The sequence below is a fragment of the Macrobrachium rosenbergii genome, chromosome 10 (assembly GCF_040412425.1).
Source record: "Macrobrachium rosenbergii isolate ZJJX-2024 chromosome 10, ASM4041242v1, whole genome shotgun sequence".
NCBI lineage: Eukaryota > Metazoa > Arthropoda > Malacostraca > Decapoda > Palaemonidae > Macrobrachium > Macrobrachium rosenbergii.
In genome coordinates this window covers 4,552,553-4,576,608 of record NC_089750.1, presented here as the reverse complement: position 1 = coordinate 4,576,608, position 24,056 = coordinate 4,552,553, and the positions used below count along the sequence as shown (strand labels likewise).

General features: G+C 36.5%; 1 protein-coding gene across 1 annotated transcript in view; it reads left to right on the top strand.

Moving 5' to 3' along the window:
• Window positions 1-17,753, top strand: part of Pex6 (peroxin 6) — a 79,836-nt gene extending 62,083 nt beyond the window's left edge. The window contains 13 exon segments of the mRNA XM_067109785.1: window positions 4,057-4,241; window positions 4,627-5,918; window positions 5,921-6,027; window positions 6,530-6,647; window positions 9,325-9,508; window positions 11,435-11,538; window positions 12,658-12,822; window positions 13,457-13,603; window positions 13,774-13,882; window positions 15,383-15,499; window positions 16,529-16,606; window positions 17,090-17,229; window positions 17,429-17,753. Of these exon segments, the coding sequence (XP_066965886.1) occupies window positions 4,634-5,918; window positions 5,921-6,027; window positions 6,530-6,647; window positions 9,325-9,508; window positions 11,435-11,538; window positions 12,658-12,822; window positions 13,457-13,603; window positions 13,774-13,882; window positions 15,383-15,499; window positions 16,529-16,606; window positions 17,090-17,229; window positions 17,429-17,562 (2,688 nt within the window). The 5' untranslated portion in view covers window positions 4,057-4,241; window positions 4,627-4,633 and the 3' untranslated portion in view covers window positions 17,563-17,753.
• The last annotated feature ends 6,303 nt before the right edge of the window (window positions 17,754-24,056 follow it).

Below are 24,056 nucleotides of genomic sequence, written 5' to 3'. Positions count from 1 at the left end.
GCGTTGTTTATCTATTTAGTCTTTTGTTGATGGGCCCATAATTAGACCATAAATATCTTAGTGCAAACTAATAGCTATTGTGGTGAAGTTCGTCACAGGTACACACACACACACACACACACACACACACACACACATAATATATTGTCCACGCCTATACAAGCCCTCATATTTTGAGTTTCACGGACATGTAAATGGTTGAAACCAACTGTCTTTGTAACACCTCTGATTGTTGCTGTATATATCTTGCTGGAGAGAGAGAGAGAGAGAGAGAGAGAGAGAGAGAGAGAGAGAGAGAGAGAGAGAGAGAGAGAGAGAGAGAGAGAGATTATGCTCTTAGAGGCGTTATTATATTACTGAAGACCTTCGGGCGATGCAATGAGAATGATTTAATATGTAAATTGGTTACGAATGAGATGCAAGTGCAATCGAACTTTATTGATAAATCTAGCAAGTGTCGAGAATCATGGGAAAAGAAAGTACAGTAGATAAAAAGAGGAGTATTATCAACTACCCCTGGGGTGAAGTTATAGAAGGAAAACCTCGTTCTACGTACGAAGTCGAATACATAGTAAGCTAGAGCCGTTACAGAGTAAAGCTCTCTGATTACTACTACTATTACCTCCACCTGAACTTGTGGTTGTCGTCAAGGTGAGCTGTGGTTTATAGAAACGGAGTCGTCTGACATCATTTATGATGTTGGTAATATTTTGATAACTTCGCCATTTCTCTGAATGGTAGTATTTTGATAAATCTTCTCCTAAGGACATATTTTTTAACAGTGTCAAAAAAGATTCCAATTTTATTTAATTAATTGAAAATATGAGTTGCTGAGATACTATACTTGTTAATTTCAACATATAATTAGCGTATTCTGTGTAAAATAGTAATATTTAGAAACTCCGTTTGAGACCTTTTATGGTCATTAACGAGTTATGTCGTACAAATTACCGTATACCCAGGTCTATTTTGATCTATCACGAGATATCTCGTATGCTTAGCCTAGTTTTAGTAATTTTGAAAATGGGCATTTCAAGATCAGCAAATGATTCTTCAGTATCACTGTCGTCATGGTAACTTGCCTTAACTGGGCTAAAATAATAAAGTCCAGAGACTTAATAAATTACGCGACATCAACGCAGTAAGTCAATAATAGGCCTATATCACATAAACAGTTTAAAATGACAAATGAAACAAACTTACCTAAAAACAGTCGAAAAGAAGAAATAAAACAAATGGATTCTCAAAGTCACCACCAGAGAGCTAGTAATAGTCCGTATCGGCGTAAAAGAAAAAGAATTATAATCATACTTGACGTATCACAAAATGGTCAGGAGACTAACGAAAGACACAACATCAACGGGTAATTCTAAGTATTAGCTCCGCGCTGGTTTTTACTTGGGAAACTGGTTTTTTCTACACTTTTAGGGCTTCTGATACTGGCGGTGCATTTGTTTGTTGTCGGCCAAATGGAATGTCCCTTCGCCGTGGTTAGTACTGGCCCAGAGGGGCAGTATCCATACGTTAACAAGTTATTGCACTTGCCGGACGGGGTATGAACCGTTCCAAACAGACGTACCCGTGCTCTGTCTTGTGAAGATTGCGTATGGAAACCCCTTGTTGGATGGGCTTCAGGGGTTAATTACAGGTTTATTACATTTGTGCAACAAAAAATGAAGGTAAATCCATAATTAGCAACCAAAAAACTGTAGAAAAAGTCAAGTTAGAAGGAAATCGCCGCCGTGGAGCTACTACTTAGATCTACCCATCAACGTAATGAGTTAGTAATATAACATATAAACAGTCTAAGATGTCAAGTAAAATAACAAACTTATGTAAAAGCAGACAAAAAGAAGCAAAAAAGCAAACAAACAAACGACCAGGATGACCACTGAAGTGCTACTAATGAAGCGTAGTTGGTGCAAAAAAAAAAGTAAAAAAGTCATTCTCAATAACTCACGACGTCCAGCAGCAAGTACCACTGCCAAACGTATGATATAGCACAAGATATCTCGAAGAAGCCTTAAAACAACACTGTGGATCATGAGACATCTCATATTAGTCCTATATTAGCATTTAACATTTTTACGAGATATCTTGTGTTAAGTCCAAAATTTTTAGAACACTGATCACAAGATATCTCGGGTTGTCCGGTAAGGGGTGAATGGTAATATTTTGATAACTCTAAGGATATGTGCTGAATGGTAATATTGTGTAACTTCTCCTATGCTTATGGGCAAGGCTAATGGTAATATTTTGATAACTTCATCAGTAAAATTTTATTTTATTGCGCGGCATGATTCCCGCCAGTTGCCAGTTGGGACAGTTTATGGTCTTTTTCCGATGGGGGGCCGCCTCCCCCCCTGCCAGGTCAAGGCACATTGCCCTAAGTTGGGTTAGGTAGGTAAGATCTGGTTATCTCAGGACCTAGCATTATTGGAAAGGTTATGTCTGTTTATGTATGAGGAACATGTCCCGGTCAACGACTGGCAACTAAAGTAAAGTTTTACCACTTCATCAGTGCTCTTAATGGTAACATTTTAAATACTTCACCTATTGTCTTAGGATTGGATAATATGTAAATTAACCCCTGTATGAAGTTTTTACCAGCCCAAATAGTAGGCTAGCTTAGGCTGAGTGTGTATGTTGCCCAAGGGGTAAGGTTTCTTGTAGAAGGCAAAGCTAGGTGTGCAGTACCATTAAAAAAGCCACGAAGGTTAACACTACCTGTACATTAAATCCTGTAAACACAAAATAAGCTTCTTGGAGTTAGGCAGAGGATAAATCTTATGACTTCTACTGCCGTTTGGTTCCCAGCAGTTCCAGACAAGAATTTTTACCACCTTTATGATTTTATTTATGTTTACATCTTTTGTTTATCATTTTGGTACTTGCCATCATTTTTACGTTCATCCCCAAGGGGCTGGTATTAAACACGGCACCCATTTTGCACGTAAACTGGTAGTTACCAAAACGAAAGGGGTGCGGTAGTAGTCTTCAGTTTTTTTTTTATGTGGGGAACAGTCAACATAATCCTATGTTAATTTTGAAGTCTGGGTTATCCAAACATCAAACCAGTATCCCAGTAGGCTATAGTCTAGGTTACATTTGCAGTGGAAGTCACATTACCTAGAAGAAGTGAATGTAGAAATAGGCCTAATATCAGTTATTATGGATAAATTACAAAATTTACCTCTAATTTAGTTTATGCCATTTTGGAGCAGGATAACTGTTTTGATGTAGTGGGTATTTAAGTGGATCCAGTGGTCCACTTATTTCCTGTGCTTTTCTTTTACTGTACATCAGCTTGTCAGTTTTGTTTATATCTTGATTTTGATGTAAATTTTTTTTTTTTGTAGTCTGAAGAATACATTACGTAATTGGGCATAGCTTCCCTTGATTCCCTTTAGCCACTGTAATAGCAGAACACTTGCCTAGCCCCCTTAATGAGGCTAGGATGCTAAGCTAGATAATCTTCAGTGTATTATAAAACTCAGTTTCTTATTTTTGCCATGAAAGTCACTGCATATATTGCCTTGTCTTAAGGGCCTAACCTGTTCTGCAAATGTTTTGTTTTGGAATAAGAAAAGGCATTTAGGCTATGTTAGGCACTTGCTGCCATATGTTTTGTGAATAACTTAATGTCTATCCTGTACTAGGTGAATATTTTAATATAAGACTGTTTAAAAGTTTCTTAGCATTGCCAGGTGTAGTTAAAGATTATTAGGATCAAATTGGAAATTTTCATTTTTTCGTGCACCCTATCATTAACCATTTTTGTTGAAATGGATAAAAGAAATAGTTTACCTAGACCACTGAGCTGAAAAAAATCATAAATTCTTGAGACTTGTCATTTGTTGAAATAAAACCATTCACATTTGAACTCTGTTGTCTTTCGTTAAAGAATTTAGACAACAATGGTTCCATGGTTTTGGGGGTAAACTATGCAGATACAGTATTTAGGGGCTGTGTGCCTTTAATCAAACTCTTTCAAGATTGGACTTGGAGGAAAACTTCAAAATTTTACAATATATTTACCACTTATTAAATTTGCAGGTCTGTAATGAAAGAAGAAAGGAGGTTAATTGTACAAGGCAACAAAACTGGGAAATATGTGTGCTGTGACTTCTTCAGTTGGTGCAGCTTGGTCTTGTCTTAATGCTATTGTTGGAAGCTTAGGACTAATGTAAAAGTCTTAATGCTATTGTCGGAAGCTTAGGACTAATGTAAAATACTGTAAAGTAAGTAAAAGAGAAAGTTTTAAAATATGTTTTGTAAGTTCAAGATACAATAATGTCCATTATATGTATATAATTTATGAAATTTTTAAAAATTAAATTTTCAGTGTAGTTTTTTAATGCATTTAAAATAGTTACTTTAACCACAAAAAATTTTTTTTAAGAAATTAAAATTTTTTGTTTGATTCTGTGTATTCAGTGAAGTATTATGAAATATACAGTTGTGTACATCATTTGTCAATTAATTTTTTTATAAGACAGTACTGTATAGGTTTTATTCATCAGTGCAACTGAACATTATTTAGTTTTGCTTTAAATGTGCCATTTACCTGTGGATATTTTAAAATATTTGGTGTACACTGTAATATATTAAAATTTCATATTTCAGGTCAACTATGGATGAAAGACAATTTACCAGAAGAGGACTTTGTGAGTTAGGTATTCTCCTGTATGTTTGCTCGCTATTGAAAGCAACCCGTCCCCACATAAGGAATCCGCTTGTATATGCCACCAAAGTAGCTAGAGGAAGTTGCACCAAGATTACCCTGAAAGTGCGAAAACTTTCAGTGAAAAGCTTCCACAGAACAGTTAAACCAAATGGAGTTGAGTATGATCTCAATTCTGTGGCTCTTGTCAGTCCGAAGACTGCGTTTTCCCTTAGCGTCAAGAATTCCCAGTGGGTAAATGCAAACTTCTACACAAAGTGCTGCGAAGACCCTCATTTAAAGCAGTTCTGTCGCACCAAAAGTAGATGGATTGTTTTCCACATATCACCAGATATTCCTGATGACTTGTGCATGATATCTCCCATTCTTTATCATAATGTTGTTAAAAACCAACAGAATGTGGAAGTTACTGTAGAGTTGACAAATGATTTTCAGTACTGTATGTCATCAGCTTTTCAAAGAGTACTTGTCTTGTGGCATAATGCTCACAGCACAGAACCTCTGATATATGAGGATGTGAATTTCCAAAGTGGCCCACGGCAAGCACATGAGGTGCAGGTTAAGTATATAGAATCCCTCCATTATAAATGTGGAAGCTGTATAGATAAAATTATTAATGACTATTTTAGCATACCAAAAGGAGTAACCTTTGATGATGTCCTTGTGATTCCACTGCCAAGCCATCTTGCTTATGAGTTTGCTCACAGTAATTGTATAATCCCTCCAAAGTATATCTTCATTAAAATTTGCTCTGTTAAAGGGAAGGACGGAAATGAAAGCCAGCAGACAATGCTTGTGAATAAAAGCATCACTAGACTGTATCTTAGCGGTGCAACTCATTGTCCTCTTCCTTCACTGAATGAAACCATTCTGAGAGATGGTAAAGTAAAAATACCTCCAGTTTTAAACAGCAGTATTTCTAAGTTAAAATCAGTCATGGAGATGGAGAAATGCAGAGCTCAAGAGGTTTTTGATTCAAATACCAATTCACAAGTTTGTTCAGAATGCAGTGATAAAAGTGACTTGTATAATTCATGTGTATCAAGTTCAAGAGCATCTGAAGGTGTGTCATCTTCTCAAGTGATGAAAGAAAGGTATTCTGTTATGGCAGATTCGGTAGCCAGTGCATCTATTTTGTTTATTGGACCTCCAGGCAATGGAATTGAAGAAGCAGTAAACCTGTCAGCCTCTGATCTGGGTTTAGAAGTTCTTTGGGTGGATTGCTGGCATTTAAAAGGGACACAAGTGGAACAACTGAAGCACGTGTTCGCCAGGCATTTGTACGAGCATCAACGAATGGCCATTGTATTCTTGCTCTGAAAGATGTTCATTGCATTGCAAAGGTACGTTGTGAAATTGTCACTCCAGTCATCTGAAAATAATAGATATTTTAGCAAAGTATTGCTTGATTATCTGATACTGTACTTGAATCAACCAAAGTTGTTATTGCTGATGTTAGCTGAGAATGATTCCTGGAAAAGATGTATATGTACGAGGACTAAGTGCATTCACTTACAGGATATTGGTAAATAATTATGTGGGCTTTATGAGTAACAGCACCTATGGGAATAATTTGCCATTTTATGCTGTTGTATCTTTTTTTCACCTTCATGAACAGAAAGGATGCTAATGTTTGTAATAAATATCTTTACTGTCCATTTCTTTTATATTATCAGAATAAATAGTACATAAAATCTATGTATGAATTCTTTCACTCATGTACAGTGATTATTAATACATCCCTTGGCTTTTGATAAACTAGATTTAAAATTGTATGATATTCAGTCAGTAGTACAGTTTTACTCTTCTTTTCTTTTTTGCCTTAAAAACCCAACCAACACACAGGATAATGATGGAAATGATGATGGTCGTGTGGTAGGAGCATTAAAAGAAGAGATGGTTAAATTACAACAGTCAGATGTTATTGTTGTGGGCACAACCCCTCAGCGATCTTTGATCTCAGGTACTGCATTAATGCAATTAGATCATAATTTATCTTTTTTTGATTAGTTTTTAAATGTGAGCTCTTCCTGAAATTGAACAGTCTGATTTTGTCACATATAATTGAAATATTGCTCTTTTTAAATTATGTATTGAATTTTCTTAGACCAAATGTAGTAAAATGTGTTTTTGGCAGCAATGATAAGAGAACTTTCTCATGGTGGCATAAATTTTGTGAAGAATGCTCAGATATATTGAGTGTCATTAATGACATTCATGACATCAGTGTGTATTACTTAATTGATCATTTAAAGGGAAGTCTCATAAAAGCCTTCCATTTGGAATGAATCTTACATGCTGTTAGGTGCAATCTGCATTCAAAACAGTCAAAATAATACTGGTGTGACCTGCTAGGACTGTCTCTAATCACCTGTTTCCCAGCAGGTGGTGTTGGAATGTTTATGTTCTTGTCAAAAGCCTTCACTCTCTGTACCCTTGTCCATGCTGTGTGAATCAATAGTAATAATTTTGGCTATATCTGGTTGATTTTTTCCTGTACGATACTGTGTATGTTTTCTATTTTTGCATTATTTCATCTACAGCAAGCAGAGATAAGCATTAGGCTGTATAGGAATGAGTTTAGTGTAAACCCAATGTTTCAGTTGTGCAAGGTGGTCACACTGTGTGTGTTAGCCTACCTGTAGGGACACAAGTGTGCTTTGTCTTCTCATGATGAGGAAAGTAAGAAGTGGTTGATTAGAGGATGAGTAATTTTGTGAAGTATTGGAAGATGCAAGAGGCCAATAGACTGTGTACATAATTCATTTAGTCCAGTCGTAAGCCTACTCAATCTTTTCCACTTCTTCCTCCTCCTCCTCTTCCATTCCTCCTCCTCCTCCTCCTCCTCCTCCTCCTCCTCCTCCTCCTCCTCCTCCTCATCCTCCTTCTCTCCTCCTCCTCCTATCCTCTCTATTTTGGGTGCTTCAAGAGTAAAAATGGATAACTTCCTTCATAAAGGTAGAGGAAGTTTTCTTTCCTTACAGGCTCTCTTGGGAGTCATTAGTACTTATTAGGTGAAATCCTGGTATTGAGTTCCTCATTGGGGGTCGCATGAAGGTACACATTGGTGTATAGGGCTCTCCTTCATACCTGAAGGTGAAGTTGAGGAATTTTTTCTTTAGAAATTTTTAGACTATAATTGGTTCGGATTCGGGCAATTCTCAACTCAGGCTAGGTAACAGGAGTCACTAAAGTACTCTAATGAGGTAGGAGAGCTGTTAATCAGCTCAGTCTTAAAGTAGGTATGCTGATATAAACAGTGCTACAAGGTTAGTCCTCCCCCTTTAGGAGAGTGGTGCCGTTAGTGCACTTCATGTGTTGCACTGTAAGCATTACTTAAGGTTCTTGATAACATCCCTCTGGCCCCTATCTGCAACCCCTTTCATTTTTTTTTGACTGTACCTCTATTCATATTCTCTTTCTTCCATCTTACTTCCAACCATCTGACAATTGTTTCATAGTGCAGTTGTGAGGTTTTCCCCCCGTTACACCTTTAAAGCATTCTTACTCTCAGTTTCTCCTTCAGCACTGAATGACCTCATAGGTCCCAGCACTTGGCCTTTGGCTTAAATTCTATATTCCATTCCATTCCAAAAAGAGTCCTCTTTCCCTGGGATCCTCTGACAAACCTAGCCATGAGGGCCTTACACCCTGCTGTAGTTCCAACATCTGGCAAGGATCACACAACAGACAGGGATGTTTAGAAACTTTTTCCCCCTCATTAAAAAGGTTTTAGTTTGCTTGACTGCACAAACCCACCATCCTCATTCAATGTGGCAATCAGCTGATTTTAATAGTAGGCAAGATTCATTCTAAGTAATGAATATTTTTTTTTTATAAAATTAATTATTTTGTTATTTGCCTGCTGTTAAAGTGGAAACCCACCCAGCCTCCCCATATTTTAGTGGGTGGTCATGAAGAATTCTGACAAGAACTTAAACATTCCAGTATCACCTGGTGGGAAACAGGTGATTACAGAGACAGCCCTAGCAGGTCAGCCAAGTGTTATTGTGTTTAATTTGAATGCCAGTCTCACCTAACAGCACAATATAACAGTAGATAAGTACCAAACAATTAATTTTATCATAAGAAAATTCATTTTAGGGATAATGACCTCATGTTTTGTAGGTCATGATCTCAACTTGCACAGTATAGCTTAATCATTCTTGTTATATGTATGTTAACAGGCTACAGTGATAGTTATGTGATAATGTCTGCTGTGACCTTACCGTATTCAAGCTTATATCACTGATATCAGTTCTTAAAAGGATGTCAGTCATCAGTTTATAGTTTCCTAATATTGTTAATGTTGGCATCAGCACAATCTTGAACATGTGTTCCCAAAGAGAATGTATAGAATTTAAAATAATTTTTCATTCTTTCATCGTTCCATCACCTCACTTTGACGTTCCAGAAGTTCATATTTCATACAAAAGCTTTTTATGTGTTAGAGTGACAGTTGCCTTCCTCTTCAAATTACTTAACCATAAAGAGTCAAACTGTTAATAGGTTATAGTTTCGACCAAATCTTTCAACATTTAGTGATTAGCAGAAATTTCTGTTAGGGTATGGTTTTATATGTTAAAAAATGCAATATTCAGTATCTGCTTTTATAGTTTTGAAGTAACTACCTTTTCTAGCTGATTTATGGAGTGTTTGGATCCACCAAGAAGTTGTTGAGGTACCAGACCTTTCTCAGCGAAGTTTGATGTTCGACTGGATCTTCTCACTGCCAGAGCCGAAGGATAAGATTAGAATTTTAGCACAACGCACAGCTGGATACATTTTTGGAGATTTTCAGGCTCTCTATGTTGCAGCTCAAAGGTTAGCCAATGTATAATGCGGATATATAAAAAGTATAAGTACAGATACCTTTTGCAAGGCCAAATTAATCTTTCTTATAGGATATCAGAACCTAATTAAATGCAAAATACACTGGTTAAGGATTAAAGATCCTGAACTGTCATGCTACCATACTTATTGGCAGGCATATGAGACCCCTCGGCTTGTAAGATTCCCCCTAATTTCAGAGGGGAATATTAAAAAAAATATTGTGCTTGCATGTAAGCATTTAATAGCAAAACCTATTACTGCAGTATGGCAGGAAAAAACCACAGGCAAAGCGTGAGCTACACCAGGAAAAAGTCTTTTTTATGATGATTCTTCTGAAATTTACAAGAAAAAACAAGCTATTTTATATTGCTTAATTTATAGCATTTTATAACACCTCTACTTTTCTGCCTAATGGATAACTCTGACAGTGACATTGAATTTATGAGTTCTTAAATATGCTGTCGAAATGAATGTAACAAATAAAATTGTAGTTAAATGTAAGAAAATTTGTTATTTATAAGTTGGTGTATTTAAATAAGATTTTCTGTAAGTTTAATTACATGAAGCTACGTATGTGATTGTGTTCTTTTATAAAGTCAATGTGTAAGCCTAGCATGTAGGCTAGCCTGCAGGTATCTGCACATGTATGTATTATGTTAAGTAAACAACACCCTAACTGCCCTTTGTGTACAGTACTCTTATTGACACATATCTAATGCAGTATAGTTAATGTAGTGTTACATGCATATAATTTTAAGTCTGTGTATGTGCTTATGTACTACAGTACATGTATCATTGCATTAAGGAAAACTACTTACTGTACCTTAATTGGCTGCTTGTTTACAGAAAGTTCAGTAATGTTATATATAGTGAATGGAACACTAACAAAACAGGGAAAGCGTGCTTATATGTATATTCAGGCAAGGTAAACTCAAAGCCAGCACCATGTTGCAGAATCTGTGCATAGCCCAGGACTTCAGAACACTGGTTATTTAGTTTCACTGGAAAGTCAGAAGTGTAGGAAGATAAGAGTTGAAACAGCCAAGGAAAATGTGCTGGAAGGGGTATTTGTCACTCACAATTACAGTACTTGGTTAATTTTCTCTGAAGAGGTAGAATGCTAGCTTTCATGTATAATAGATTGGCCAGAAGATATAGGCTTATATGATCATAAATACATTAACTAGTTTTGATGAACAGGTAGAAGACTATAGACCACAGTTTATGTAAGGGGCTGAGGTTTGTTACATGGCAAATTCAGGAAAGATGTAAGAAAAAAATTTTTTAGGTGGAGCAAAAAAGTTTTGTTAAATTTTACCAAGTAAAATAGGTGTTGCTGTATATTGCTTGTTTTTAATATATATATTCAGTTCATATGATTGCATTGAGTTGAGAAGGAGTTTGGTAAAAAATTTCTGTGAGTGCAGTAGTTCCTTTTGATATTTTCATTTAAGATTTTATATATCAATTTTTCTCTTTTAGTAAAGACAGATGAACATTTAATCCATTATTTTTTAAATGAACCTTACTTCTCCATTATATAGCAGATATAATGTAGAGGTAAGTATTTTAAAAATAAATCTTAAATTAAGTACCAGTATTTATATTTTAGAAATGAACCTTACCTCTCCATTATATCAGCTATATAATGGAGGGGTAAGTATTTAAAAAATAAATCTTAAATTAGGTACTGTAATCTTATTTTCTTGCGTCATTTTTTTGTTTTTAAAGTAGTGAAATATATTGATACATATTTAAAATTCAGACTGTCAGCTACTTATTCATGACCACCTATCATTTGATGCTGTATAATTGATACTGTACATTTAGGAGTGCATTTTACAATACTTTTGTACTAGATTTAGTATTTAGTATGTAAATGAAATAGAGTATGCAAATTCCATAATTTTTCCACAGGTTATGTTTGTGTCGACTGTCTTTAGAAGATGGAAAAATCAATGGTGCTAATATCAGTAATGATACTCCACCTGTGACCTACAGAGATGTTATACAGGCCTTAGGTAAGTAGACTGTTTTAAGATTGTACCGAGAATACCACTGCAGTTGTCAAACTTCTGTAGAGTTTTTAAAGAGACTAAACACCAAATACTGTTTTTACAGGCCCCTTTAAACCTTCTTTATCATGTTGTTGATGGTTCATTTAACTGTACAAACAGTGCTGTATTTCATATTGTCTTCATCTTCAGTCCCGAGAATCTTTATGCTTTCCACTTTGTGTCAATTTGCATTCATTGTTATTCTTTATGCCATACTACCTGCCTTCTTAATTTGCCTTCTTTAACATTCAGTAACACATTTCTTACTCTTATAGGATACTTCCACTTTCTTAACCATTGTCTCATTTGAGACTAACTACCCCTTCCATTCTGTTCTTATGATTCTTTACCTTTGCATACCCATGTTATTTTGTGAACAGCTCTGCATAGAACATAGACCCAAATTTTCCTTGTTGCAGAGTACTAAAACTCTGTGGTTTCCTTAAATGTGATCATGTTCAGAGTACAGTATTTGTTTCATCAAGAAATTGTTATTAGGTAGGTCTTATTCACTTTTTACTTTTCTCTACATTTTTTCATGCTAACCCCACTACATTCCCTTTAGTATTTTGCTCTTTTACCTGTTGAAGAATGGTGGGACATTGTCACAGAGAAAACAGTAGACATTCAGCCTCAAAGGAAGGGAGATTTTGAGAGTCAGGAAAAAGAGAGGTAGACATAGAATGCCAGAGCTTGGCAGCAGAGAAAAAGAAGTCACAGAACCTTTTCATCATCTTGGAGCCCCTTATCATCTTATCCTTACAGATGATTTTTCTTCCTTAATTTTGTGAACCTTTTCATATGACAAATCTCTCATGCATGTAATCCTGCGTGGAAGTATTTCATGCCAGTATGTACTGTATTTTACTTTTAATTAATAGAGTTGAAACTCTGAGCAGTTTAAAGATGAAATGAACTTTTACATGTCTCTAGTGTGTGAAAAGCATCATTTGATATCTCTCTATTCTTTGAAAATATTTAAAGCAGTATAGTAATTGTTATTTACTCTTAAATCCAGTATATGAATAAGGATTATCTGGCTATTTGTTTCATTATTGATTTTTTTTTGTCGATTTTTGTCAGATGAGCTTCAAGCAAACCGCAGTAAAGCTTTAGGGGCACCCCGTATTCCTCAAGTGCAATGGAAGGACATAGGTGGCTTAGAAGAAGCCAAGCGTGAGGTAGTGAACACCATCCAGCTTCCTCTGCGTCACCCAACGCTGGTTTCGAGCGGTCTTCGACGATCAGGTATGTAATAAGACTAAGAGAATGCAGCTGTAAATTATCTATAGACATTTATAGTCATCAGCCACACCTTACAAATGAGTGTCCTAAAAGTGCTCCTAGTCAAGGGGGAAGTGTTCTGAGCCCCATTTCTAAAAAATTTATTGTCTCTGTTGATTTAAGCAGTGATTCAGCGTTTGAATAGTTAATAAGTTGTTCAGGGTCACTCGCATGGTTGAGAATGGCAAGGATTAGCAGTGTCATTCCCAAAGACTTGCTGAAAACCAAAAGGTCAACTCCTTTTGGAACAAACTTGTGTTAGGAGAAAAGGCCTACACAATATACCAATACACCTGAAGTTATACACTTATACTACTCATAGTCCATAATGTGTTTCTTAGTACAGTACAGTATACAGTATTTGTTGACTTTATGAGTCAACATTCAGGACCTGATTATTGAAATTTTGTTGTATCTCATGTCTAAAGTTGTCATGAAATTCTTGTTGCTTGCTTTTTTTGGAATGTGGAGTTGAGCTTCACTGGTTTTTTACTAAACTTTCCTTTACTTTACTACTTGGCTTTTACTCTACCTCATTTTATGGTAGTGGTCATGAGGTTGTAAAATATATTTTTTATAACTGTACTTTTGTTTTCAGGTGTTTTATTGTATGGTCCACCAGGAACAGGAAAAACTCTCCTGGCAAAAGCAGTTGCAACTGAGTGTGGTCTTAACTTCATGTCTGTTAAAGGCCCTGAACTGCTGAATATGTACGTAGGGCAGAGTGAAGAAAATGTTCGTCAAGGCAAGTAGATGGCGTGCAAGTTCTAAATTTATGTTAACAGGATGCATATGTCATAAATGGAAGGTAATTAGCTGTATACAGTAGCTAGCTTCCCAAACAATTTTCAGCTTGACATAGTGGTAAGGTATTTTGAGGTACTGACTAATTAATATATTGCTTTACATTAACAGTATTTGCTCGTGGCAAGGCAGCAGCTCCGTGTGTTATATTCTTTGACGAATTAGACTCTTTAGCACCAAACCGAGGTCGTTCAGGAGATTCTGGTGGGGTTATGGATCGGTAGGTTGTTAAGTTTTCACAGAAAGATTTTATGGAGAGAAGCAGTCTTTGAAATATCAGTGGAAAAATTTTTAAATTTTGAGTCATTCTTTCTCATTGTTGTTCATTTTCATGAAATCTGTCCTGTTCCCCTAGATACCTTTTAGTTCAGGAAATACCTCTTAGAGTGTTCCTTACATAGCACTCTAGATAGTACCAAAGGTTCTATGCATTATCCTTTTCCTTCCTACTTTCCACTTCGTACTTGATTTCTTTGGTCTCTCTCCTTATAGCAGTTCAGTTTCGTTAATTTTATTTCGCTGTAATTTTCACCTGTAATTCATGGACATATCCTTTGAGCATTCCATATTAGAACCTATGGTCATGTTAAACTTATTAACACTGTTTAGTGATAATAATAATAACAGTATTTATAATGATAATTCTTTGTATATTATTTTGTAGATTAGTGAAAATGATAGTCAGGTAGCGGTAAATCAAAGAACTATTCGGGCTTGCTATGTTTGAGTTATGGTGCTAGATATTGCTAAGCTGAAGAAAATAAGCCACTTTTTTTATATTCGTATAATAAATATGCGGCCTAATTCTTTCAGCAGATTGGACCATAAGAGTGAGCTTTGTTGTGGTTACCATAAACCCTTGGAGATTCTGATTCGTCATCAAAAGATATTTTTAAAAAATAAATTGACCCAGAATCGTAAAAAAGTGTCATAACAACGAAATCTGAATATGGCACTTATGGATGTTTGTTGTTATGGAGATTGGTAATATTCTGCTTTGTGGTAAATTAAAAAAAAAAAAAAAAAGTGACAAACCATTATTCCACTGGCTAATCAAATTTATGCCATTCAAATATATTTTACATTTTTAACAATTTTCTTTGTGGTTTTAGATGTAATTCAAATAGTAAGGATTTCATATTATTGGAAAGGCGCTTCATCATACAGTACGTTTACACTGTTTAAACAGAAATGGGATGTCTCTTTACCGCAATCATGAATTTTTTAGGGAATTAGTAACAAAAATGTTTTCATTATGTTAACCTTTTCTCTTGATGTCAGTTTATTCTTTTTAATTTTTGGCAATTTTAAATATCAATTTAAAGTTCAACCCTTTAGCTTTAAAATGACACCAAATTCATTTATATAGCCTAAAGTATGATGTTATGAAAAGCAAAAAAAGAAAAATATTACCAATCATTTTCACTGAGCTAAGGGTGGGTGTCCTGGGTCAGACAGATTTTGATTTCCCCCACGTATCCTCAAAGGGTTATTATCCAGACCCAAGTCACATGTATTCAGAGTACTGTACTTCTGTAGTGCCAGTGAACAGTGGTTGATGGAGGCTAATATGTTAACAAGTTGATATTACTGACTGGACAGGATGTGTAATCTCAAAATTCACTACTGTATATTAGATAGTTCATTTTTAGAGGAAAAGACCAGTATGGTTCTTACATAAGTTACAGCACTGCACCCTTTTATTTATTCCTATTTGCAGGATAGTGTCTGCCCTCTTAGCTGAGCTAGATGGTGTAGCAAGCACAGCAGATGTATTTGTAGTGGCAGCCACAAATCGTCCAGATCTTATTGATCCGGCTCTGTTGCGTCCAGGAAGGTAGGGAACCCAAAGTTTGTAAAAGTATGTATAGATTTGTGAAATTGTTGAAGATGCATTGTGATAGAATTCAAATCAGTGTGAGCAAAAGTGGTCTGCTATCCCACTAACACTATTTGTTTGGCATGTTATCGCAAGTTCACATTCTGCAGCACATTCTAATATTTTAAGGAGTCAAAGTACTTGATGGGGTATGAGATGAGCTTTGCCATACATTCCTGTTTGTTGACTTTATAAAGGATGACAGAATTGCACACTTAAGACAAAAGGTATGAGAACATAAGAAGGAACCAAGGTAATGTAAATTATAATACAAAATGAACTATGGTATACAAGCATCAAGATTGCCAGATAATACTCCATTTTTTAAATGAACCTTACCCCTCCATCATGTAGATTTTACTTTCACGCTGACGGGACTTAAAGCTATTTAATGAAGGAGTAAATTAAGTGTTTATATTTTAATTTGAGGGTAGCAAAGGCTTTTGAAGGCTATTCAATGCACTTAACTTGAATGAGTCTTTGCAGTTCACATTTAACCATTTACATCAGGTTTCCACTTTTATCATATCATATATTAAGTGAATCTCTCTGCTCTTGTGGTTTTTGCACTGCTTGAGTTCTTATCTGCTTCAGGTCTTTGTCTCTGCCCTGTCCCCATTTCCTGCTGTGTATTTTCATAGGTTGTTGTCATGCCATATCCATATCCAATACTACTCTTAAAATTTATTGTTCCTTCTCCTCCATTTGTTCACCATTAGGCATTCGTATCTCCTGGAAATCATGTTATGGATGTTGATGGTAAGCTACCCGTAAGGTTAATTTTAATGATTGTGTGCAGTGCTTCGTGAATTCCTAGAAGCATCTGCTACATGAAGTACTTATTGTCAGTGGTTAATTTCATTCCAGGGTTTTTATACGAAATTTTTAAATGATGTATCTTCATGAAAATATTGATATTTATTTAGGCAGTATTTTTTGCCTATGGAAAGGCAGTGTCTCAGTGTCAGATCTTATTCTCACAAACAGGTTTGAGAAACTGGTGTACCTTGGCGTTTGTAAAGACAGAGAAGGACAAGTCAAGATACTCCAGGCAGTCACTTCTAAGTAAGTTAGATCTCAGAAGTCCAGGGTTCACTGATAAATCTGTACTTATTCATTACAGGCTAATATCAGCATTTTGATGCTGTCCTCATCAAGTTTGTTACAGAAATACTAAGTAAAAAAAGTAATTAATTTGCATAGAATTTTAGTAAGCACTGAAATAAAAACTCTCACAATGTCATTTGAAATAACAAGTCAGAAATTTTATTAAGTTTTTTGTATTTTTGTCTTCTCATATATCTTCATGATTGTAAAAACTTGGAACAAGGACAGCTTTTTAAGAGTAATGGAAGTTGTGATATATTTAAGAAACGGGTAAATGTCTTCTCTTGGTTGGTTTTATTGAAGTTGGGAAACCACTTTCCTAGCTCAAAACCTAGTCTTACATATGTAGTAACTGCCCTGCTTTTGAGCTGCAGAGTCGAGTGACTTGTTGCAAGCTCATAGGTTGCTAAGAATTCATTGATGATTTTCTTTACCCTTTAGAGTCCCTCTAGACCAGGATGTGGATCTTGAACGTGTGGCCGAGCTATTGCCTTTTACCTTGACTGGTGCTGATTTATATTCCCTATGTACTGATGCGTTGTACACAGCACTTCATCGCACCATACAGGATGTAACAGAAGGTGAGTATCAGTACAGTGTCTTTCCAGTATGATTTTGGAAACAGATTTTTCGTATTCCTTACAGTGCTTGAAAATATTTGTGAAAATGCCTATCCTCAACTCAAGATTAAATTGTATCAAGCAATATGGCACCTATTAGCCATTGTATATCTTATTGCATTAGGGATCCCATTCTTTTTTACATTATAAATATTTTCAGGCAAGGTAAAGGAGGAGGAAGCAGAAATTCTTGTCAAGGAGGAGGATTTCAAGGTGGCAGTTGAACTGTTAGTACCTTCTGTGACACCAGAAGAGTTAATTCGTTATCAGAGCCTGAAATCCAATCAAAGATGATAAACAGGAAGTTACTCATTGTTAAGTCTTTCATTATACTGTGCCAACATGTTGTCTCTGGGATGAATGTTCAAAGTTTTAAGCTGAAATTTATGGGCATTACTGTGAAGCTATGCTGTGATCTATATATTACTTCTGTAGTTTCAGTTTTTTTTTTAACAAAATACATTTTATTGTTTGCTTCTCTTTGGTGTCCTGTTTTATTTTACCTTGGAGGGTATTTTGTTGTTTCTATCTTTGTTCTGTAACGAACTTTGATGTAATAGGAGGGAAAGAGTATTTCATATTAGAAGTGATCATATCAAAAGTAATATTTAAATTACTGCAATAAGCACCAGAAGTCACTCCAAAAGAATATTGGAATTGTTTTGTTTTTGTGATATTTTCTTTGAACTGTTTGGCTTTATTCCATGCAAATGGCTTTTGGAACGGTGTTTTTAGTGAACCCAAATTGTGCCTTGTATTCCAGATAATTGAGTTTAAGGACCACTGTCATTTTTGGTCATTTTAGTGTTCGTACAGAAAATAAGGTTCAGTAATCCAATACAGTAAGCAGAGGATGCTATTGATTATTGCAGGTATTATCCCCAACAGTGAAGTATGAACTTGTCGCTAGCCTTAACAAGAATATAGTACAGATAAGGAAGTCATGTAGCCTGTTGGGTGGGAAACAGAACTCAGAGCAAAATGCAGATTATATTGTAGCTGATGTTGCACCGTGCTATTGCTTCATGAATCACTTTGCACAAGCACCTCTGTTCTTAAGGATAATGAAGGTTGGATGATATTTTGTGTTACATTTGCTTCCAAGCTTGTTTTTAACATCCGTTGAAATGGTTCTTGTTAATTTTCTAAAAATACTAGTAATTGTATGTAGAGTTTCTATGTCTTCTGAGCTGTTGAGTTGAATGCCACATGCTTCTTCAGATTCTGTTCTATTATTACAGGTTATCGGAATATTGCTCTATAGTTCATTGTTGGATGGCTCCCTGGATCTTTTATCTTTTAGACCTACTGAAGTTTATCTTTTAAATTTGTTATGCAATATTCATTGTCTCTCCTCTTGGCTTATCCTGTATTGCTCTACATATCTGAAAGCAATAAATTTTTTTATTTTATTCTCCATCCATGCATGTACCATATTCAGTATGCCTTACACAGCAAACTGCAGACAAAAAATGTTCATTGCAATCTTTCACTTCGACTTGCATTGCTTTCTACGTTTTGCTTCCCATTTGTTCCATTTTATCTCTTCCATCTAGGCTGTCCAACTTCTTTGTCTTGCCATCTTTCAAGTGGGATATGATGAGTTGGTCTAAAATAGTTTGTGTAAATCAATTTGTCCAAAATACAATTCATCTAAAGGTAAGTTGTCTAAAATACAGTTTTTCCAAACTGACAACTCTTTATAATATGGAATAGCAGTTGTAGCCTGATGTACGATGCTTTGCCCAATCTGAAAAGGGTACCTCTTGTGCAGAAACATTTAAATGGATTGGTCCAGTAACTCAAGATGTATGCTCAGTCTGTTGAGTCAGAAAAAGGACATAGAAAGTTAGTTGACAATGCTCATGTATTAAAGAAAGGTGAAAATGGTGAACATATTTATTGGAAGTGTGATAGATATCTTAAAACAAAATGCCATGCTTGTATGATTGCTGGAATTACAACTAAAGAAACTTTGGCAAAAATATGTCAACGGCTAGATCAGTACTTGAAGGTGCTTGCTGGACCAGCCTCACCATCACGTTGCAGTGAATGATTTGCCCAAAAAAACTTTATCAAAAACTTCTTCCTTGCCACAAGGTGATACCATCCATCCAGCACTGTCTAGGGCTTCCATACCTCCTAACACTTCCGAATTATACGCTCCTATTGTCCACATTTATCCCTGTATCAATTTTTCCTATGGGACGTCTACTATGTAATAATTTATCTCAGCAGTTTCAACTGCTTTTATTTTTTTCATTCATGTTCAAGATCCACATTTCATTTCCTTAAAAGGCCTGTAGGGGGATAATGCTGTCAGTGCACCTCATGCGGTGCACTGTAGGCATTACTTAAGATTCTATGCAGCAACCCTTAGGCTCCTAGCTGCAACACCTTTCATTCCTTGTACTGTACCTCCATTCATATTCTCTTTCTTCCATCTCACTTTCCACCCTCTCCTAACAGTGGGTTCTTAGTGCAACTGCGAGGTTTTCCTCCTGTTACACCTTTCAAACCCTATAATGTCAATTTCCATTTCAGCGCTGAATGACCTCTTAGGTCCCGGCACTTTGGTCTTTGACCTAAACTCCATATTCTATCTATCTACTTCCATAAAGGAGAATTGGCTGAAAAGTCCTCTCATTCATTCCTGCTTCAGCTTCCCTAGACAGTCTAAAGTTTTCTCCCAGTATTTTGCACAAATCCTGCTACCTTCTTTGTTTTACCAATTCCATGACTTTCTTCTGTCATCCTATCATTGGCCGTTATGTTTGCTTCCAGATACCTGTAAGAATTAACCACTTCCATTCATCCACCATCCATTTTAACATTCATTGCTTCATCTTCCTGGTTCCATCTACCCTAATAACCTTATTCTTGATCATATTAAGTCTCAGATTGCTCCTCTTGCTAACGCTTTTAAACATTTTTACTAGATTCTGCAGTTTCTCATTACTCTTTCCAGTCAGTATTGTATCATTTGTAAACATCAACCACCCCACTCGTTTTCTTATCCCACGACTTTGCAACTTCATCTGCTGTCCCTTCCCAGACTTCTGACATCAGTCCACCCAAATGAATTTCAAACAGATATTGAAACAGCACACCTTGTCTCAGACCGACTTTTCCACTGAAATAGCCATTCTTCCATTTACGTGTCCTAACACCCATCACACTTCCAAAGACAATCACTCACAACAACTTACCACCATGTATAGCATATATCCTAGCACTCCACCTTGCTTTCTCCTAAATCTGTTTTGATCAAAGTACAGTGGCTACATAACTTCCATAACAAGCATTTGATTGACACACCTTCTCCTTTGTTAAAACCTGCAATGTTCTTCCCATATCAATAATTTTCTCATCTGTCCTGCTTTCTCAGACAGAATTGTACCATACTCATCCACTGGTATGCGAAGTGAATTTAGGCCTTCATTGTGCATAATTTCCTCTGTCAGCATTATAGTTATAAAAGGAAACAATTATGCCTCTTGCCCATTCTTTGGAACCTTTTTCTTGTTTAGACATACCTTACATACCTTGGTCAGCCATTCAGCTGGTGCCTTCTACAACCTCTCAGTTGCCTTTTTGTATCCACAAATATTCTCAGACTTATTCAGCTCTTTCCACTCTTGTGTCCTTCAGCCTTGCCGTTTGCTCTATCGTCCACATTCAGTGAAGCTTTGGAGCACTCACTTCATCGACCCAGGACTGCATTCACTTCAGACAACATCGCCCTGCTTGCATCCTGTATTTTGAGACCCATTCACTGAATAATCTCTTGACAGACATTGACTTCCTTGTAGAGCAGCTTACTCTCCATGAAGACTCTCTTTCCCAGGTCTTTTACTTCAAGAACATTATCCCTACCAATAACTTCAACCCCTTACTTTCCTTTTACTGTACCTCTGTTCATATTCCCTTTCTTCCATCTTACTTTCCATCCTCTCCTAACAATTGTTTCATATTGCAACTGCAAGGTTTTCCTCCTGTTATGCCTTCAAAACCATTTTACTGTCAATTTCCTTTTCAGAGCTGAATAACCTCATAGATCCCAGTGCTTGGCCTCTGGCCTAAATTTTACATTCCATTCCATCAAGAAATGTTTCGTTCATTTTGCCTTTTCCCACATTCACGTAGTTTTTAACAGTGTTTTGTTTTGTCAAGAAAAATGCAAGAGATTTTGTATATTGGGATTCATGACTGAGGAGCGTTAGGAAGACTGCATTAAAATGAGGAAGGCTTGGTGCCTAAGACTTGGATTTTAAAAAACCGAGATGGTCTTGACATGTGAGGAGAATGGGGGAGCAGCAGTTGGTTAGAAAAGAAGCAAGTATTGGAGCCTCTGGGCAGTGGAACAGTCTCCCTGAGGATGTTGTTCAACTGGAACCTGAAAAGTTCAAACAAAGATGTAGTGCCGTACTACCTTAAAAACAATTCTCCTTGTATTTAACTTTAATTTTTATCTATTTATTCATTAAATTATTTTCCTAATAACATCTCGTCTTTCTGTATTTCCAATTGCCTTCTGTTGTTTCTTTCAAATGAACACCATATTCTCTGGAAGCTTGAATTTCAAGCCAGTGGCCCCTTTGGTGGGCTTGTTGCATATGAATAGGGTTCATGATCTGAATAATAATAATAAGAAGAAGAAGAAGACCAGCGTGAAAGCCCAGTGAGAGAGCAGAAAGAACTCATTTCAGAGCTGTGATTCATAGATAATGATAATAACAAGTTTATGAGGACTGGAACAACTTAAAAAGGGGTAGGCAGAAATAAGAATGACTCCCGGTGCGTACTTTGTCGCAATGGAAGAAATAACTTCAAGGTTCCGGAGTCTATCTGAAATAAGTGGTTACGATTACCAAGGAGAATTTGAGGTTATGAGACAAAAATGAAGCAGTTAAAACTGGTTCTTCTACGCAGCAACTCCTTATATTAGACTTCAAGGCCTCGAAAAAAAATTATGCAGTACTATTATACTTTGATTCGAACAGTTCATGAATGTACTAAGGAAACGTAAATTCCAATTTCACAAATTGACTAAAGATTTAAATTTCAGACAATTATGAATTTTATCATTACATTTGTGTGTGTGTGTATGGAAACGTGAGTAAATGTATATGTGTGTGTTTGTATTCCAGTGTAAAAGCATATGCCTTTGTGCAGGTTTGAAAAAAAAAATAATTGTTTTCATTCATCACTATATTACCGCCGAATGACCTATTTGATCCCAGTGCTTGGCTCGTGGCCTAGACCTGGTATTTCATTCTAATCCTTCCCTCCGTAGGTGGGTAATGCCATCAGTACACCTCACGTGGTGTACCGTAGGCATTACTTGATGTTCTTTGCAATGTCCCTTCGACCCCTAGCTGCTTCCCCTTTCATTCCTTTTACTGTACCTCCTTTCATATTATCTTTCCTCCATCGCACTTTCCCCGCTCTCCTAACTGCGAGCTTTTCCTCCTGTTGCACCTTTCAAACCTTCTACTGTCGATTTCCGTTTCAGGACTGAATGCCCTCATAGGTCCCAGCGCTTGGCTTTTGGCCCAAATTCTTTAATCCTTCCTCTATGCTTAATCCTAGTTGTCGTCGTCGATGACTAACATTTGCGCAGATGTATGACTCGTAAAAGACTCTCTCTCTCTCTCTCTCTCTCTCTCTCTCTCTCTCTCTCTCTCTCTCTCTCTCTCTCTCTCTCTGGCGTATGATAAGATGCAAAATCGAAGATCGCTCACCCATTGCGTATAAGGTCTTAGTAAAATCGCCATACTTCTCTTTTATTTGCTCGATTTTCAACAGATCTTTCTTTTAATCTATTCCTGGTGGTTTCGCTTTTGTTTTGGTGTAGCGATGCGCATAGAACGGGCCTTGTTGAAGGACGATTTGCACTACGGGTGCTTGGTTTTCTCTGCTAGAAGTATTTTGCAGACGAACAAACGTCGCCTCTGAACTTCTTCTCTATTCAAAGTGCCGTGAAAAGCAGGCTTTCCTTCCCTCGTTCCAGGCATTTTTAGCTGCTGTTCATTATCTGGTAATTATTGTCTGTTTCGACAAACTGGCGTGTCCCATTTTTGGTTTTGTTTTTGTTTTTTTGTTTGTTTTTGAGTTTTCCAGTCAGTGTCTCCTAGTTTTTGATACTCTGTAACATATCAAAATTGTAGCTGTCTGCGTTGTCCGGTTTTCCAACAAAATTTCCTCAAAAGATGAGCTAATTTGCAGCTCTGAATAATATATAGAAATCTTTTGAAGGCAATGTTCTCAGAATGAGGAAAAAAGGGCTTATGCCAGTTCTTCAAACTAGGTAGAATTCTGCCCTTGTGTATTATGACTCAAGCATTCAAATTGATCATTTTTCCAAAACTTTTTTTTACTGTCAGTTTCCGTTTCACCGCTGATTGACCTCACAGGTCCCAGCGCTTGGCCTTTGGCCTAAATTCTGTATTCTTACCCTTTTCCAGACAGAGGCATCCTGTCCTCCCAGTCCTTCCAGAATTTCGTTTGTCTTTCCGTAGCAGAAAACGTGGGTTGTCACCACTCACGGTCCTACTTCGCCCTACCTTGGCGTCCACTACGACACAGCTTTGTGGTGACTTTCCCCTAACGGGAAGTTGTAGTCGATTTAATGGCTGTTCTCAACTCTTGGGTGTCTGTAAATTGGAAAGTATTTGTAGCGTTAAGGTGAAAACTGACGCTCGGTTTGAGTTGACTAAGGTCACGAGAGCCGAGGGTGACGCGCGTAATGATTGACAGGCGCTCCGTTTCTCTTTTGTCTTTGAATG